The sequence below is a fragment of the Amphimedon queenslandica genome, unplaced genomic scaffold, assembly GCF_000090795.2.
Source record: "Amphimedon queenslandica unplaced genomic scaffold, v1.1 AMPQUscaffold_13384, whole genome shotgun sequence".
Taxonomy (NCBI): domain Eukaryota; kingdom Metazoa; phylum Porifera; class Demospongiae; order Haplosclerida; family Niphatidae; genus Amphimedon; species Amphimedon queenslandica.
Window position 1 is genome coordinate 83763 of NW_003546380.1, and position 18480 is coordinate 102242.

Genomic DNA, 18480 nt, shown 5'->3' on the forward strand with positions numbered 1-18480 from the left:
TTTCTGGCCTGTGCAGCGGTGCAGCTAACCGTTCTATACATCTATTCTATGGTACATATCTATGCGTAAACTAACTCCCACGTAAAGTTGCAATTTCAAAAAAGAGCGGGAGATCTGATACGCCCACAATGGCTACCACAACAGAGGACATTTCAGTTGAAGAACTCTCTTCTCCTCCGCCTCCCATTCCTCCATTGACAAGGAAGATATTCTCTCCCACTGGACGGGAGACTAACGAAAAGAGCAGGACCCCAACCCTCAAAGCTTTCCGTGGGATATGGCAGGCAAAAGTAAAGCCTGTGAATCAGAATGTGATAGAATTACAGCAAAAGAGAGAGGAGGAGAAGAGAGTGTTCGTCTCTCCTAAAGAAGAGGATAGCCCAGTCTCCATCTCTTCACAGAAAGCTCCTTCGGTATTCCAGATAGATTTAGGTAACAATGCTAGAACATAAATGGATTTTAATTTGTGGGTATATATATATATGTAATTTTGCGAATTTGTCTAGATTTGATATTTGTAAGAATAAAATTTTGCAAGTAACAACTTTGGCAGCCATTTTCCCCTATTGTGTACTTTGCAGATTCAATTTTGTTAATTAACAGAAAATGTAAGAGTTTATGAGCAGAAATTGATTAATGTTATTCCCCTCCATTTCTCCTCCCTCCTCTCTCCCTACAGATGCCTCTGAAATAAGTGACAAACATTCCGACAGTACGGTACAGGTCAAAGTGACACGCCCACGGCAGCTATGGCAACCACTGTCGTCTTGGAAACGGAGGAACAAAGTTGTACCTAGTCCTCAAGCAAAACAAAAAGTCTCTGTAGCAACCGAACTTCTCTCAAGTAGCAAGACATTGGGCGATAAAGAGAACCTGGGACCACCATCGTCACCTCCTCCTCCTCCTCCTCTTCATCCTCTTCGTAGGAAAATGGAGAAACTGAATATAACATCATCTGAGGATTTGTTGAGTACCTTTACTCCAGTCAGCCCTTTCTATCAACAACCAGAGGGTGAGAGGGAGGGGAGGGAGAGAGAGAGAGGGAGAGAGAGGGAGGGAGAGAGAGAGAGAGGGAGGGAGGGAGAGAGAGAGAGAGAGAGAGCAGATGTGCATTTATTAAAGAAATTCCCTATAGCATTCGCTCTTTTCTTCACACCTGCTGCTGTATGTTCACACAATTGTCTGAACATTTTAGTGAGAAATCTTTACCGTCTGTACTCTTTGTTGAAGTAGTAAATCAATTAGTTTAATTTTAATTTTTTTAGAATATTCGACTCCAATTGCATCTCCACTGCCTCAGACTCTCAACACACCAGAGTACAGCAAAATAAAGAAAAAGAATAAAAAACAGGAACATCCTCCTCCTTTATCCCCACCCTCCCCACCGTACCGAGGGGACAACCCCCGCTATGCACAATCCTTCCTCTCCTCTCCCTCTTCCCTTGTCCCTGAAACAGTCAACAATAACGTCATTAAGGTTTTATCACTATCGGACGACAAGGATTCACTGTATGAGTCTCTTCTTGAAGACCCAGAAGCTCATACTTATAGTGAAGTTATTGGGTCAGCTCCTACTGGTCACGTTCAACTCATCTCCATCAAAGGAAGACAGTCAGATGAGATCTTAGACGAGGGAGCTTCCATGGAAGCGGGGGCCCTACCCTCTCCTTTCTCCTCAACTCAAATGCTCCCCATACATCATGCTGCTGCCAAGGGGGACAAGAAAGAGCTAGCCGAGGTTCTGGGACAGCTTCCAATGATCCAAGACCCCGTGGAAAGGGTCCTGGGTAGTAAGAAGTTTTGCGTAAGAGAGGGGGTTGATGTTAAAGATGGAGAGGGAAGGACAGCCTTGATGCACGCTGTACATAATGATCATACTGACTGTGTCCAGTTACTTATTAAAGCTGGAGCTAATATCAATATTGAAGCAACAGGTAATGAGAGCTAGGAGAGGAAGAGAGGGAGAGAGAGAGAGGGAGAGAGAGAGAGTGAGAGAGAGAATGCTACATGTATACATAAGCTATAATTTGTATAATAATTATTATTAAGAATATGGCATACAGTACTTGATAATGTATGAGTGGTTCACCATTAGATGATCATAGCTCAATAATTTTGTATATTCTAATAATGTTTATTGTGTTGTTTTCTTGTCCTTCAGATGGTAGTACTTGCCTTCATGAAGGAGCTTATTCTGGTAGCTTGAAGATGGTTGCATTGCTACTGAGCTTAGGAGCTGATGGAATGAAAAAGGTAATAGCAATAACTCTAATTATTACATTTGGCTGAAAGACTGTGAACTATTATAGGGTATTTTATCAAAATTGGCTGGGCGACAAATTTCCATTTTTATAATTTACTTTTTATACATGTACATGTACTTATATTGTGTAGAAAGTTTGAGCTAGTTTTGATCAAGATTGGATTTTTAAAGAATTTTTAAAGTACAGGGTCTCGGGCCAAATTTGGCCAAAAATGAAAAGGTACGAATTCTCCATTTTTATTACATTTTCTGATGCATATACATGTACTTATGTTGCATAGAAAGTTTGAAACAATTCCGATCAAATTTGCATTTCTTACGAATTTTTTAAGTTTCTCAAAAATTGGGCAAAAGTCCCTGTACTATAGTACATGGTCACAGGCCAAATTTTGCCAAAAATGAAAAGGTGTGAATTCTCCATTTTTATTACATTTTCTGATGCATATACATGTACTTATGTTGCGTAGAAAGTTTGAGCTGGTTCTGACCAAGATTGGATTTTTTATGAATTTTTATAATTACTCAAAAATTGGGCCAAAGTCCCTGTACTATAGTACATGGTCACAGGACAAATTTTGCCAAAATTGACAAGTGGAGAATTCTTCATTTTTATAACTTTATCTGATGTATATACATGTACTTATGTTGTGTAGAAAGTTTGAGCTGATTCCAATCAAGATTAGATTTTTTACAAATTTTCAAAGTTACTCAAAAATCACGCCAAAGTCCCTGTACTATATAGTACGTGATCATTAGCCAAATTTTGTCAAAAATGACTAGAAGAGAATCCCATATTTTTATTATATTTCTGATACATATGTTCATGTTCTTATGTTGCTTCTCTCATAGGACAATGATGGCCGCCTCCCTCTCCATTGGGGCACTAATAATTATAATTCTGACTGTGTCAATATACTACTGGACAAGGTACATGTGTATACATGTACATGTACATGTAATACTTGTCAATTATGATATACTTAATAATTATGATAATTGCTACACATTTTACACTGCAATTTTTATTTATTAACAATGATTAATTTTATTGATAATTTCTAGTGCTTTAAAGTAAAATTCTCTTCTATTGTTTTATTCAGGTTCCAGGGTTGAGTCCTAATGAGGTCGATGGTTCCCAAATGACGCCTCTTATGTGGGCGGGGTTTCATGGCCGGCCTGATAACATGGAACTACTCAAGCAAAGAGGAGCAGGTAGAACACGGATCTTATGAAAATTTATAATTTGTCAACTTTCTTTTCCTGTTATTTTTTTCAGATCCTGGATTAGTTGACTGTGAAGGAATGAGTGCACTTCATTGGTCAGTGAAGTCACGTGACCTCAAAACGCTTCAAGTATTAATTAATTAATTAATTATATTTAATTATTATTTATTTATTTGTAGTTGCTGTTGACTCCAGAGTCAGTCGGACTTCAAGATGTTAAAGGGAAGACTGTCATGCACTTTATAGCTGAGAATGTAATTCCTTACTGTAATAAATAATTTAAATATGTGCATGTAAAGTTGCAGATTGTTAACATGTGTGGGAGAAATAGAGGTAAAAGGAAAATTGTTTTATTATCAACAACGAAAAAATACAGCAAAGATATACCTACATGTACGATGTAGCATGAATCAATCTTTATTATTATTATTATTATTATTATTATTATTTTTATAGGGGTTTTCTAAGGCAGTTCCTATTGTTAAAGGCACTAGTCCACTTAATATCAATGACACTGATCATAACAAGTGAGTACAAATTCTCTTTATGCATGTACTGTGATATCCTATTGTATATACATGTATTATGTACTGGTACAGGAGGACTGCACTCCATTGGGCCACTGTATGTGAGAAACCTGATGTCATTAGAGCCCTACTAGCAGCTGGAGGTAATGATTAGACTTACATGTACATAGATTGGGAGAGGCTCTTTGAATCAGTTTTATAATAGTTTAACTCCATATCGATTCTCTTATACATGTAAATCAGAAACTTTTGAGCTATGGCTTTCGAGGCATATAAGATAACTCTCTCCTCCTCTCTCCCTCTCTCTCTTTCCCTCTCTCTCTCCCCCATCTCTCTCTCTCCGGCTCTCTCTCTCTCCCTCTCTCTCTCTCTCCCTCTCTCTCTCTCCCTCTCTCTCTCTCCCTCTGGCTCTCCCCCTCTCTCTCCCCCTCTCCCCCTCTCTCTCTTTCAGCTGATTCTAATATCCAAGACACCCAAGGGATGACTCCATTGGATTATGCCCTCAAGAAGAGGCTCCCATATTGTGCCCTTCTCCTCACACAAGCTCAAGACATCAAGTAAGGAATATTTAAAATGAAAGTAATATAATTTTAATATAAAAGATATTTATTATCATTTTTATTATTATTATTATTATTATTATTATTATTATTATTATTATTATTATTAAAATGGGCAGTACACAGTGTCCTTTGAAATGGTTCTTGATAATCTTATTTCCCTTATAAGACTCATGTGAATTTTACCTTAAGCAGCATCATATAGAGTATGCCAGTGTGTCTCTGTGTGTGTGCTTTTATCTAAGTATGCTTATAACCACACACATGTGATATACTACAGTCATTCACAGGTAAGCATTTATGACATGGGAAAATCCAACGACCATACCATTACATCATTACAACTGATTTATACATGTGCATGTACACATAATGTGTGTATATGCTAGTGTTTTATATATACACTCTTTCTGTAAGGAAACTATAGTTAGTGTAGAGGAGGTTATCTGTGGTGCAGTTTATCTTAATGTGTGTGTGTGTGGTGGCTTCCATATTAGTGTTGGTGAGTGGACACACCACATTGAGCAGGGCAAATGTACAATACAATGGACTACTGACCAAGATCCACATACATATCTTCATTTTAAATAAAATAAACATTGTTTCATGTGAATTACTTTGTTTATGCAATTATTAATCATATACTTATTATACAGTTGGTATTGTAGTTTTATGGTGTATTGAGTGGTTTGTTAAGTATATTCATAAGTATGTTTTTGTACCCTGGACATGTAGTGAGTAAATATTTTAGTCTTTCACTACTACTAGTCACGCTGGAGCTGTTAAATAAACCATAGATATTAGAGACTATTTATGAATAAACTGATAGTCTCATGCTAATTAGATTTTTAGTATTTATTTTATTATTATTTTACGTGAGTTATTTTAGCATCAAATCCCTCGCATTATGTAATTCATAATTCTCCAATGAATAACTGTTTTGTCTTCAGAAGCATCTGACACAAACACTAAGAATTACAATGATGTAATGCATATGGACATTACATTCAACTTCCCCTTAAGGTTTCACTACTATAATGATACATTGTATACTAATAGCAATGTTATTGATAGTGTATATGTAATTGTTTTCATTCAGTTTGTGTTTATGTTCTATATACATTGAGGCTAGTTCACACACTGTTCCTAAGATAATAATTGGAATGCAAGAGATGGGATCCTTTTAGCATTACATACTGCATTATTATTTATTGTTATCATAATACTGACATGGGCTAATAGCCACTGCATTAACCTGGTATGCTGACAGCTTGTATACGGGAATTACACTTGGCTCAGCAGCATCATAACACTCACGGTATGATAGATAAACTGACTACTCACTGGGCTGTGCATCAGTTAGCTTAATAGTAGTCCTGTCTGTGTGTGACCTGTTAGTTTAGTGATATAGTTTTTTTGCAGTATATGGACCTGCTCCAGTAGCTGCTCCACCCTCTTTCTTCATAGTAGTCCTTCTATATATAGAGTTACTCTTTCTTGTATTAATACAATCAACTTGTTCCTGCTGAGCCCTACATCTCTGTCTCTTTGCTCTCTCTCTCTCTCTCATCATGTCTTGTATAAGTATTAAACAGATTCTCTGGCCTTTTGTTAGGCATCATGAAGAAGATGATGATAGAGCTGGTATCAATTACAGACACATACTTAGTCTTGGAGAATCCACTGGTATAGGAGTTAGAACGCTGCTACAACAGGTATATACTGCTAGAGCACTACAATAAGCTGCAGTAGAATTACATGCATGTGACCATTTCTTTTCTTTCTTTATATGATGGTAATTCTTTAGGAAGGCAAGGTTATTGATCAAGAGTTAGTTAATGGGAAGCTATCAGCAGAGCACACTTTGCAGATGAAGGTATATAATATTCAGTGCAGCCTGTGCATGCACTACTTTAAATTTTCTCTATTTTAAATGTACAGTGTGCACTTTTGCATTTACTCATACACAGTTGGAGATTACAATTGTATTATCTCTCTCTTTCTGCATCTCTTGCAGGCTGTGTGTACTGGTGCATGGATAAATAAGTTCACTGCTAGTGGTAGAGGTCCCTTGCATCCACGCTTCTTATGGATAGACCCAACTACAATGAATGTGAGACAATTAATCAATCCTTTGTTGCTTATGCTATTATTATTATTATATTTTTTTCTTTTCTCTCTCCAGATTTTTTGGAGCAAGAATGTTGAGTCTAGATACATTAGCAGTAAAGAAACAAAAAATGGTTAGTGTATAATGAAGCTATTATACGTTAAACCATTCAGTGCAATATTGTAGTATAAATGCACGTTACATTTTCATTGCTTGAATCACTCTTTACGTATAATCTCATAATGTAGATAACTTTATTGGTGTGAGATGTTCTGCAAGCAGAGACATACTGAGAAGAAAGGACTTTGATCCAGTCACAAAGCACAAGTTTGCTTTCACTATATTCACAAAGAACAAGTGAGCTGAATTTCAATACATTCTCAGTTAAAGTAGTTTCACATTTGTTGCATGAGTTTATACAGTTAGTTGTTTTCATTGCACGAATCTTTACAGTAAGCCCCATTATACCTGTTTCGTATTTATTGTGTGCAATATTGCAGCCAGCATAACTGCAGTATAGTAATGTAGGTGAGTAGAGTAATATAGTATATCCTATTTTGGCAGCATTTGATTATTTTTTTCGCATCGTAGGATATTAAACGTAGTAGCTCTCTCGTCTGAAGACTTCAAGACATGGCTTAATGGATTACAGATGATCCTTAACCTTGGAAGTGAGAAATCAGTTAAAGTAAGGGAACCAGAGGGAGAGAGCAGAGCGTGTGTGTGATATATTGATTGTTATTGTTTTAATTCTTCATTAGGTTATTAATGCCAGACCATCACTTAGAAACTACTGACACATCTCTCCCCCACACTCCTCCTTCTCTCCCCCTTCTCCTCTCCCACTAATAACCCTTCGATCCTTCCTTACACACACACATATGCTCCATTTCACACACAAAGAAAGCTGCACTATAATATATATCCATGTATTTTATATTATTTATCGAATGTTTTTATTCCAACCTATAATGACTGAAATGCATCCAACAATTTAAACTCTAAAAGACACAATCATTGTACTTTGCGAGTCATTATGTGATCAGGGCTGATCAATGAACTATCAAGGTGTGCATATTATATAATGGCATGCTTCTCATGGACCAGATTTTTCTTAAATATATAACATTAGATAATGTAAATAAAGTCATGGACAGTTGATTGATTGTCTGATCACTGAGATGATCAGACAGGACCAAATGTAGACATAAATACATGCCAGAGAAATGAGTTTATTTACTAAATTAAGATACTCTTTGGAGACAGAGTCGATGTAGTACTTGTTTGTCATAAAAAATTAAAATGAAGCACACTTTTACAAATTACAAGTTGTTTTTTTGACACCTTGTTCACACTTCAAGGTATAAATTGAAGTGTGAACAAGATTGAAAAAATTTTTTTAGCTTACCTACTTCCTTATAATTAACCTTACCACTATAGATGATTGATTTGTACTATCATAAAACTTAATCAAAGCCCATGCCATATATACTTGTTTATAATGTTTAGGACATAGAATATACTTAAGGGACTCAATTGTATTTACAATGTCAATGAATAAAACGAACAAAATAGATATTCAACAATCTCAAGTCAAGTATTCTGTTTATCACTACCAGAGTCTGTCTCTTTATTGCTGGAGTTTAAAGAAGCAGCTGCCTCTTTCTTTCTCTGTTGCTGTCTGATCCATTGTCTGTAGTCACTGAGTGTCAGTACCTTGTCAGCATAATAGTCATCCTCGTATTTGTTCTGATCCGTGCCTACGTATCTGTGACGCTGAAGTCGTGAGAGAAAATCTGCATCTCTCTAGAGTAGAGGATAGATAAGGAGTAACTGAGAATTTATAAAAAATACATCACCACATGAATCAGTTCCACTTTATCTTGGCTAAACTATTCACAATATTAGCTCAAACTTTAGAAAATGCACACACCATTGAAATGTACATATAATTAAAACTAAAATTTTTTCATGGCCATTTTTGCCTAAAATAACAATAATTTTTTTGTTTGAGCTTGTAAATTTATCTTATTTTAATGTAAAAATCCAGGCCCTTTTGATTTTAGATGTATACCTTTTCAATTTGTTTAGCTTTACTTGAAACCATCTTCCAGACGGCGTTAAAGAAAGCTCCGCCCAAAATGAATCCAACCATCCCACTTGCAGCACCACATACAGCTGCAAACACTATTGGATCCATTCCACTACAAATAACAACAATAACAATTATTCTTATTATTATTATTATTATTATTATTTTCAGAATTAATTCTCATTAATTTTATTCCTTCTGTCTTACAGTATAGGTGTTATCTCTTCTGGCGGTAAAGATGTGTCGAATACGTGTGGCATAAAGTGGAGGTTGGCCAATGAAGAAATACCAACGGCAATACATCCCATGGGAATACCAGCAACACGAGCATTCCACTTGAGAGATCTCTTTAACTTTCTGTACTCCTCGAAATTCATCATTCTCTCCCCTGGCTGGCTCTCAGAGGAATCTGAAGACATCCATCTGCTAGTAGAAAGCCTTAGCATCCTTTGGTGAGGAAGACGGAGCTGGAAAAGTCGCTCAAAAGCTCTTCTCTCACACAAACGAAACGCCATTGTAATTCCACGTGGCAACAACATAGGGCGGAGCTGAGGAGAAATTTTCTCCTTAGTCACTCCTTCTTCTTGACTCCTTCAAGATGGCTAGCAGCAGTGGCAACTCCAAGCCCAGATGGCTGCCTTTAGAAGCAAACCCAGAAGTCAGTTTATAATATTTTACTTGCCTCCTAACTGCAGCTCCCCTCCTCTTTCTCTCTAGGTCATGAACAAGGTAATCAGAGCAAAAATGGGCTCAAAAACACCTCCATCTATACAACATTTTCATAATGCATATTGATGCCCTATTTGAGCCCTGATGCATGTAGAAGTTTAAGTAAATTTCAGAGCTTTCAATTATGAAAATCTAAACATTGGCTTTCAAAACACTCTCTTAGTAAAGTTTAGTTAATGAAAAATGGCAAGTTTGAAAAACTGTTTACCTAGAAATGAACTATAATTAAAAGTAGTCTCATTATTATTGTATTTCATTTCCCAGTATGTCGATGGACTTGGTGTAGGAAACTCTTTTCAATTTTGTGATGTCTTTGGATTAGATCCTGACCTTTTGATGATGATACCTCAGCCTTGTGCCGCCCTCGTTATGCTGTTCCCAATCACAGACAAGGTTTTAATTAATTGTGTAGGTGTAACAAAGACTGTTTTCTTTTAGTATGAAGCTTTTCGAAAAGAGGAGGAAGAGAAGATTGAGAAGGAAGGACAGGTAAGAATTTAACAATGAGGTGAAGTAATGTAATTGTGAATTTTAAAATTATAAAAATTGAAGAATTCTCTCAATTTTGGTAAACTTTGGCCCAAGACTAGATACTATAGTACAGGGACTTTGGCCTGATTTTTGAATAACTTTTAAAGTTTGTAAAAAATTCAAATTTGATCAAAATCAGCCTAAACTTTCTACACAACATAAGAACATGTTTATGTATCATAAAGAAATATAAAAGTTCTTTCTCACTTTTTCTTTTCATAGACAGTATCTCCCAATGTGTATTACATGAAGCAATATGTTGGGAATGCTTGTGGCACGATCGGTCTCCTTCATGTGTTGTGTAATAATATTTCTAACTTAACAGTCAGTAAGTGAGATATAATCTTCATTGCTACTTTCATGTTTAAACGTCTTGTCTTCCTCTAATTTAGGAGATGGATATTTGAAGAAGTTTTACGAGAAGACAAAGAACATGACACCAGAAGAGAGAGGCCACTTCATTGAAGAAGATGAGGTAATAAAACTTTGCTAATGCCTTATATACTTTCATGGATCAGTTCAAAAATTATGTTTGTAATTAATTTTATGCGCATTAAAGTATTTCACCATTTTGTATTGTGTTAACTGTTGTGAATCTCAAAATCAGTTCTGTAGTCAAAATAATGATATACTGTAAAGTATAAATTCCATTTGTTGTGCTTTCAAACGCAAGTGCCACCGATAGCTCAGCGGTAGAGCGGAGGACTGTAGAGGTTTACATAGATATCCTTAGGTCGCTGGTTCGAATCCGGCTCGGTGGAGTTTTTTTTTATTTTCCTTTTCATTGCTTTTTTTTGCAGGAGATTTCTGAAGTTCATGAAACTAGTGCACAAGAAGGAGACACAGCTGTAAGAATGCATTTTAAAAACTTTTATTACTTCAAATTTTATATTTCTTATAGCCACCTTCAAGAGATGAGCACACACACTTACATTTTGTCGCGCTAGTCCAGCAAGATGGGCACATTTATGAACTTGGTAAGTCATACAAGGCTACTGCATGATGGGGGCTTGAAGCACACAACCCTACAATGACAATTATGGAATAAAATTTTGTATGAAAATTGAAATTTGGCTCCAATATGTGGGTAACATTAATGCTTATTCATCAACTACAGATGGAAGAAAGTCAGCACCAGTTAATCATGGCTCCACCACACCAGAGAGCTTCTTAAATGTTAGTTCATATTCAATATATAATTATCTTTGCAGCTGAGAATTTTTCAATTTTTTATTAGGATGCTGCCAATGTCTGTCAGAAATTCATGACTCGTGACCCAGACGAGATTCATTTCACTATAGTAGCATTAGCAGCTGCTCAATGATATTTACGAGGATATGATGACTGAATAGTCAAAATAGGAAATTTTATTATAAAGTGTACACACACTAAATTTGATAAAAAAAGAAACAATGCAGTAAAAATAAAAAAGGAACATTATTATTATTATTTGAGTGCATGTATTAAAATAAATCTGGTGAATCTTGTATTGAATTTTTTTGTGTTTTACTACTTTCAGTATAATTTGAAATAGCTCCATTATCAGCATGAGTGTCACTTGGACTATCATTTAGTTTTACAATATCCAGTTTCCTTTTCCTAGGGAGAGAAGATAGTACTTGCTTGCGATCCTTCTCACTTCCTTCTTTTTCTTTATTTCTTTGTTGCCATAATCTGGTTGGTGCCCTTTGGAGATGAACAACAGGCGTTGAGGTATACGAAGAAATATTCCAAGTAGTAGCAATACTTGTAATAGAAGGTACACTAGTACCAGTAATGCTTGAGGTAGGAGCAGTAAAGGAAAGTGTAGGAAGAGGAGTAGCATCAGCTACAATGCCAGTATCAGTGCTATTGCTAATGACATGTGAGGAGGCTGACCAATTCTTAAATAACTCAGGAGATAATGAAGATTGCATTTGACTACTGCATGCATGCTTATTGAGTGGTGAGAACAACTGAAATGAAAGTGATAGAGTCATTTGAGATGGTGTAGGTGATGAATTTCTCTTTTTACACACACTACAGTTAATAGTATTATCTTGAGAAGGATTGAGTGAAATATTTGGAAGGCTGAAGTGATTGGATGGTTCTCCCTCAAGAGTATTATTTGAGGACGAAAAATTAGAAAGGTTTAGGTCTTTCACAAATTGTGTTGATAAGTCATCAACAAAAGGGACTTGGCAAGATGGAGGAGCTGTGAATAATGACCTATCAGTCATTGAATCAAGCTCTCTCATGAGTTCATACATCAGTTCAGTATCAGTTTCATCCTTAAAGCCAACCTCAGGGAATTTATGATCTGAAACTACAGGAGAATGAAGGGGTAATCTTGATAAAGATGGCGGATGAACATTTAAAGGAGAATTATTACTTATTGATGAAGTCCCTGTTGTTCTAGTGTCTGCTTCACAGGTTTCTTTTTGAAGCTCTTCAATGATGGAACTGGAGCAATCTGGAACATTCTCTGCAATGATACTGCTGCTGCTACTGTTAAAAAAGTCCCTCCAAAATTGACTTGAGTTTGTCAGACCTAAAGATTGTAATGAACTGTTATTCTCATCCCTTTCTGATTGCTGGGACAATGTAGTAGGTGTAGTATCACTAATGGATTCGAGTTTGATAAAAGATGGTTCAGACTGTAGTAGAGATTTCTCACTGTACAAACCACTCCTACCAAAACTAACAAGTTCCTGTTCTTGTAAAGAAGTACAAATAGTATTAGAAGGAGAAAGAAGAGCTTTCATTGTAATTAAAATAAGGAAAGGAGCCGCACATCTCATTTCATTAAATTGTCTAATGGATACAGGAAGAAAGGAAGTTGTACTGTCTTTAAATTTCCTGTTGAGTCTCAAAGATTTAAAAAGAAAATGACGTCCAGAAAAAATGACAGAGAGTGCTTTGTGAAGTAGTGAGGAAGGGCTTTGAGAACCAATTTCAATTAAAAACCTAAAAATAAAAAAATAAGCACACACTTTCATTTTACTATGATTTCTGCACAATACATGGCCATTTTTAAAAGTATGTGATTTACTATAAATAGCCAATTCTTATTCCAAAAAATTGCTGCAAAATTATCCAAAATTTATTATAATTTTCTAATGTATATTGCTGTCTTTGTACCAATTTTGAGCCAATTGAAACCTCAATTTTTCGTGCTTTGGCCATTTTCAAAAATTGGCAAATTTTTAAAAAATTTCCTGTACTATAGCCCATGGTTATTTTCCAAAAATGGCTCTGAAATCATCTCAAATTTTTATTACATTTTCTGATACATATTGATGTACTTATGCTATGTAGAAAGTTTGAGTCGATTCCGACTTCAATTTTTTGAGTTATGGTCATTTTAAAAAATAAGCTGTTTTCTAAAAAATACCCTGCCCATGGTTCTTTCCAAAAAATGGCTCCAAAATCATCCCAAATTTTTATTACATTTTCTGATACATATTGATGTCCTTATGCTATGTAGAAAGTTTAAGTCGATTCTGACTTCAATTTTTCGAGTTATGGTCATTTTTAAAAATAAGCTGTTTTCTGAAAAATACCCTGTACTATAGCCCATGGTTTTTTCCAAAAAATGGCTCCAAAATCACCCCAAATTTTTATTACATTTTCTGATACATATTGATGTACTTATGCTATCTAGAAAGTTTGAGTCGATTCCGACTTTAATTTTTCGAGTTATGGTCATTTTAAAAAATAAGCTGTTTTCTAAAAAATACCCTGCCCATGGTTCTTTCCAAAAAATGGCTCCAAAATCATCCCAAATTTTTATTACATTTTCTGATACATATTGATGTCCTTATGCTATGTAGAAAGTTTAAGTCGATTCTGACTTCAATTTTTCGAGTTATGGTCATTTTTAAAAATAAGCTGTTTTCTGAAAAATACCCTGTACTATAGCCCATCGTTTTTTTCCAAAAAATGGCTCCAAAATCACCCCAAATTTTTATTACATTTTCTGATACATATTGATGTACTTATGCTATCTAGAAAGTTTGAGTCGATTCCGACTTTAATTTTTCGAGTTATGGTCATTTTAAAAAATAAGCTGTTTTCTAAAAAATACCCTGCCCATGGTTCTTTCCAAAAAATGGCTCCAAAATCATCCCAAATTTTTATTACATTTTCTGATACATATTGATGTCCTTATGCTATGTAGAAAGTTTAAGTCGATTCTGACTTCAATTTTTCGAGTTATGGTCATTTTTAAAAATAAGCTGTTTTCTGAAAAATACCCTGTACTATAGCCCATGGTTTTTTCCAAAAAATGGCCCCGAAATCACCCTCAATTTTTATTACAATTTCTGATACATATTGACGTAATTATGCTGTGTAGAAAGTTTGAGTCGATTCCGACTTCAATTTTTCAAGTTATGACCATTTTTTAAAATTGGCCATTTTCTGAAAAATACCCTGTACTATAGCCCATGGTTTTTTCTGAAAAATGGCCCCGAAATCACCCCCAATTTTTATTACATTTTCTGATACATAATTATGCTGTGTAGAAAGTTTAAGTCGATTCCGACTTCAATTTTTCAAGTTATGGCCATTTTTAAAATGGGCCAATTGCTTTTAAAAATGGCTCCCTTTGCATAGGATAGGCTGCATAGTCTTTTGAATCATTACACAACATAAGAAATGTACACGTATCAAACAAAATAATTATAGTCATTTTGACGAAATCTGGCCAAAATCTTTGTACTATAGCACATGAACTTTGGCCGCAATTTTCAAAAAATTTTAAGGATTTAATCTAACTGTGATTGGAGAATCAAGGCTAAAATACTTACTGATGAACATGGTAAGCTGTTGCACCTAGCAAGTGATCCAGTCGCCCACCAAAACTTATCACATCAATGCACTCATCGCTATCGCATTTAACAATAGAAAGAGCTAGTAGGTAAGTTAATGATACCTTTGGAACCAACTGGGAGCATTTCAAACACCAATAGCTAATAAAAAGTAAAAAAATAGCAATTTGTATTTTAAAATTAAAATCTAATATTAAATTAAAAATTTGTATAACTGATCTGCCTACTTCTAATATGGTGTACCTATTGGAACTATCTCTTGTTGCTTTTTCTCTCAGTTTTCTCTTGCAGTTTGGACAAGAGACATAATAACCTGAGAATGGCTTCACATCAAGGACATGACCTAGTTCTTCCATTTTTTTTACCACGTGACCTCCGTAATCTAGATCGAAACCGAAGAGTATCCGGTAGATTCGCAAAATGCAGCCCAGCATAGACTAACATATTGCTAGCAAGTTACTTTGATCTTGTAAGCAACATGTTGCTATAAATAGAAAGTTCTGGCAACTAAAAAATCAGATATTGCTATCAACATATTGCCTAGCGTATGCTGGGCTTTACAAGCATCAGAGCAAGTGCAGCTTGCAATGTGTAACAGAATCATAGAAAGGAGTGTAAATTCTTGCATAAAAAACTTATGAGCAATTTTAAAAGTTAATAAAAGAGTGCATATAGAGAGAGTGGCTACTCACATGAATCAATTGGACTGTAGTTTCTGATTCAATTTGGCATATCTTTTATGAGTTGTTGAAATCTATTTCAGTGGTCTTCAGATAGCACACACTCAAAACTGAATATGGATTTTATCTGTAATGTTTGCTCTGTTCAATTAGCTAATGGTTCATTCCTACGTTATTCAGTCAAAGTAAACAATCTCTGTGCTTATTTTGCAACAGTAGAATAAGAAACAAAAACAGTGAGCTTTCAGGAATAGTCTATACTAGAAAACAGCGCACCTGTAACACAGTATACATTGCAATAAATATTATTAGTATTATAATGATAAAAGTGCACACAAAATATTTACACGGTTAGTAAAGGATAGCTTAAAAACAGAAGTGAAGAATTTACAAAGCGGAAGAAACTTATAATAAACTTTCAAATTATTTACACAACAAACCAAACTGCAATAGTTATTACCTAGAAAACAACAATAATATAATTATGCTTGCTTTGGTAATTCAATACTCTTCACCTCATTCAGAACCATATGCAATATTCTTGTATGTAACATCAGGCGTATGGTACATTGGGTTTTCCATTCTCTCAAAGGATGCTTTGCTGACTTCTGCTTTGAAACTGTTATATTCTTTATAGTCCAAATACATACAGCAACATTTGATTGCTATCAATATACCAATACCCAACAATATGATAAGGACCAGTAGGATAGTTACAATTGCCCAAATAGGAATAGGGAGGCAAATGCGAGGAGGCACAGCATACAAGTCCTCCCCATCAGGACCTCTACCAGCTATATAAGTATACTGACACTCACCACTAATGAATGAGCAATCAGTGTTACTATTGGGCAGTGATCCTGGTATTATGTAATCATCTGATGGAGATGAGGTGAGGAGTGCGAAATTATCACAAGAACTTGAACCACAAGATATTGAACTATTTTCACTTTCAGATCTAGCAGCTTCACCATAACATATAACACAGTCTCTTACACTGTTATCACATGATCCTAATAGTGTACCACTTACAAATGTACTCTCCTCACAATATGGACCAGAATAAAGATCATTACATGTACAAGCTTGACCTTTAGGTTCACAAGGACTGCATGTACCATTACCACTACAGAGTAAAGTCTGGTTATTAGCATCAGGATCAATGCAATGATCAGTTGAACATTGACACCATTCCCCAGTCCTTCTCTCTCCAGTTAATGCTGATACTGCACACAGACACTCATACGTACCATTGTAACATTGACATTCACCCTCACCACTGCATACAGTACCATCTCCATCAGTCAAGCACTCATAATTACTGCATTCACAAGCTGCCCCATATATCAGTGGATTATCTACACTAGTAGTATCAAGCATAGTCGAGTCTATATCAGACAATTCTGCTGAGTTGACATTGTAGCAATGACACTCTCCACATTCACATGCTCCTCTACCATTACATGTTTTCCCATTAAGACCCACTGGACATTGAAGAGTAGAACAGGAACAAGTTGATCCTTCCCATCCTTCATCACAGTTACACAGTCCACAGGTCAAGTTCCCATTCTTGCTACATTCGGTGCTTCCCCTAGTAGACTGAGACTCACACTCACAGCTACAGTGGCCACTGACTTTAATGAGAAACCGTGAGAATCCTGGTATAGTGACTATTATATCAGTACTCTTATTATCTCTAAGTTCTTGTGTGCATTCTCTCAGACTAACTGACATTGTAAATTCAACAGTTTCATTACCAATCTCAACACATTCTCTTCTTTGTGGAAAGTAATTTGAACAGTTAGCTTTGACAGTGGCTGAAATGTGGTCAGGGAGGTTAAAACTTAGCTGAGCATTAGCCACGACTTTGCGATAAGCTTCAATTAGAACTGAAATAAGATTAGAAGAATCTTTTTGTAGTGCAACAGAAAAACCATTGAGAAATGGGCTCACTGATTCATTGTATAAAGCAAAAATATCATCACTAACTCCAGCAAGAGCAAATACTGGCACAACATCATTATTAGTGAGAGTCATTTTTACTAATTCCATTGATGGATAATCCTGAAGTAAAGATGCTGTATACAATGTTCTATTAGTACTTTCATCATATTCAGTGTGGCACAAACCATCATTAGGTTTTACAATACCAGCTAAGCTACCATCACCAGCTGTGTGTAAAACATCATCTGTCATTACCAAGAGAATCTTCCTTGAGTCTTCTCTCCATTCTATAACATCATCGCACACTACAGCTTGTAACATTGCATCTAGTGTTCCTTCAGGATTGTCCACATTAGTTGATATACTGATATCCTGCAATTCGGAGTTGAATAAGTCAGATGAGTTGGTTAAACTGACTATGTGTTCATAACTAAATGGGATAGTTATTCCTGGCATAGGATCATACATTAATTGCTGGTTTGAAGTGAAAGGAAGAATAGGCTTGTCAACAAAAGCACCAAACCCAATTTTAAAACTGGACGAAACGTTCTGCAAACTCAGAGGCAACTGTGGAGCAATGTTTTTCACATTATCTAGATCAGTTCCAAAGCTACTAGACAAATCCATCAATATGTACAGATCTAATGGATAGTCATTGGAAGCTTTAACCGACACTTTAACATCAATCGATTCATTGACACGTAACTTGAGACTAACCGACTTTAAAGAAACTTGATTTTGATCACTGATGGGTAATTCATTAATCTCATTGATAGCACTGGAGTAGGAGGAGAGGCTAGTAGAACAATTGTCTTTATCCTCTGGAGAGAGACAGCGAGCAAGTCCAGGAGTATAGCACCAGAAACAAGAATAAGGTAATGAAATACACTCAGTGCATGTTGAAGCACTGCTACAATTAACTGCAGCCTCAGTAGACGTGAATAAAAGTAATACAAGAAGACCAAACATGAATATAGCCGTTACACTATCTATGCTCCGCTAGCCTATC

The 18480-nt window shown here is 35.7% G+C and overlaps 5 protein-coding genes and 1 non-coding gene across 6 annotated transcripts; 3 read left to right on the forward strand and 3 right to left on the reverse strand.

The window, feature by feature from the left end:
- Positions 1-89: 89 nt before the first annotated feature.
- Positions 90-7691, forward strand: LOC109582426 (serine/threonine-protein phosphatase 6 regulatory ankyrin repeat subunit C-like). The gene is made up of 18 exons (XM_019997132.1): positions 90-432; positions 680-1012; positions 1266-1934; positions 2162-2253; positions 3113-3190; positions 3364-3475; positions 3540-3616; positions 3667-3741; positions 3944-4014; positions 4087-4157; positions 4466-4571; positions 6190-6289; positions 6382-6450; positions 6592-6687; positions 6760-6817; positions 6933-7041; positions 7276-7372; positions 7446-7691. Exons 1-18 carry the CDS (start codon positions 129-131, stop codon positions 7479-7481), a joined length of 2553 nt encoding a protein of 850 aa, XP_019852691.1. The 5' UTR covers positions 90-128; the 3' UTR covers positions 7482-7691.
- Positions 7692-8188: 497 nt separating this feature from the next.
- Positions 8189-9334, reverse strand: LOC100633471 (presequence translocated-associated motor subunit PAM17, mitochondrial-like). The gene is made up of 3 exons (XM_003386885.3): positions 8984-9334; positions 8759-8888; positions 8189-8490 (listed from the first exon to the last, which is right to left on the reverse strand). The coding sequence occupies exons 1-3, from the start codon at positions 9313-9315 to the stop codon at positions 8278-8280; spliced, it is 675 nt and encodes a 224-aa protein (XP_003386933.2). The 5' UTR covers positions 9316-9334; the 3' UTR covers positions 8189-8277.
- Positions 9335-9340: 6 nt separating this feature from the next.
- Positions 9341-11567, forward strand: LOC100634233 (ubiquitin carboxyl-terminal hydrolase isozyme L3-like). Its single transcript, XM_003386890.3, has 10 exons — positions 9341-9434; positions 9494-9505; positions 9770-9898; positions 9944-9994; positions 10259-10364; positions 10429-10511; positions 10837-10884; positions 10938-11013; positions 11154-11212; positions 11274-11567. The coding sequence occupies exons 1-10, from the start codon at positions 9375-9377 to the stop codon at positions 11358-11360; spliced, it is 711 nt and encodes a 236-aa protein (XP_003386938.1). The 5' UTR covers positions 9341-9374; the 3' UTR covers positions 11361-11567.
- On the forward strand, positions 10712-10797 carry Trnay-gua (transfer RNA tyrosine (anticodon GUA)). Its single transcript is given in 2 exon segments — positions 10712-10747; positions 10762-10797. It is a non-coding gene; the product is annotated as a tRNA-Tyr (tRNA).
- Positions 11363-15267, reverse strand: LOC109582425 (cell wall protein RBR3-like). Its single transcript, XM_019997126.1, has 3 exons — positions 15091-15267; positions 14827-14988; positions 11363-12982 (listed from the first exon to the last, which is right to left on the reverse strand). Exons 1-3 carry the CDS (start codon positions 15201-15203, stop codon positions 11500-11502), a joined length of 1758 nt encoding a protein of 585 aa, XP_019852685.1. The 5' UTR covers positions 15204-15267; the 3' UTR covers positions 11363-11499.
- A 602-nt stretch (positions 15268-15869) lies between these two features.
- LOC105312905 (integrin beta-6-like) lies at positions 15870-18449 on the reverse strand. The gene is made up of 2 exons (XM_011405904.2): positions 16043-18449; positions 15870-15987 (listed from the first exon to the last, which is right to left on the reverse strand). The coding sequence occupies exon 1, from the start codon at positions 18438-18440 to the stop codon at positions 16044-16046; it is 2397 nt and encodes a 798-aa protein (XP_011404206.1). The 5' UTR covers positions 18441-18449; the 3' UTR covers positions 15870-15987; position 16043.
- Between the last annotated feature and the right edge of the window lie 31 nt (positions 18450-18480).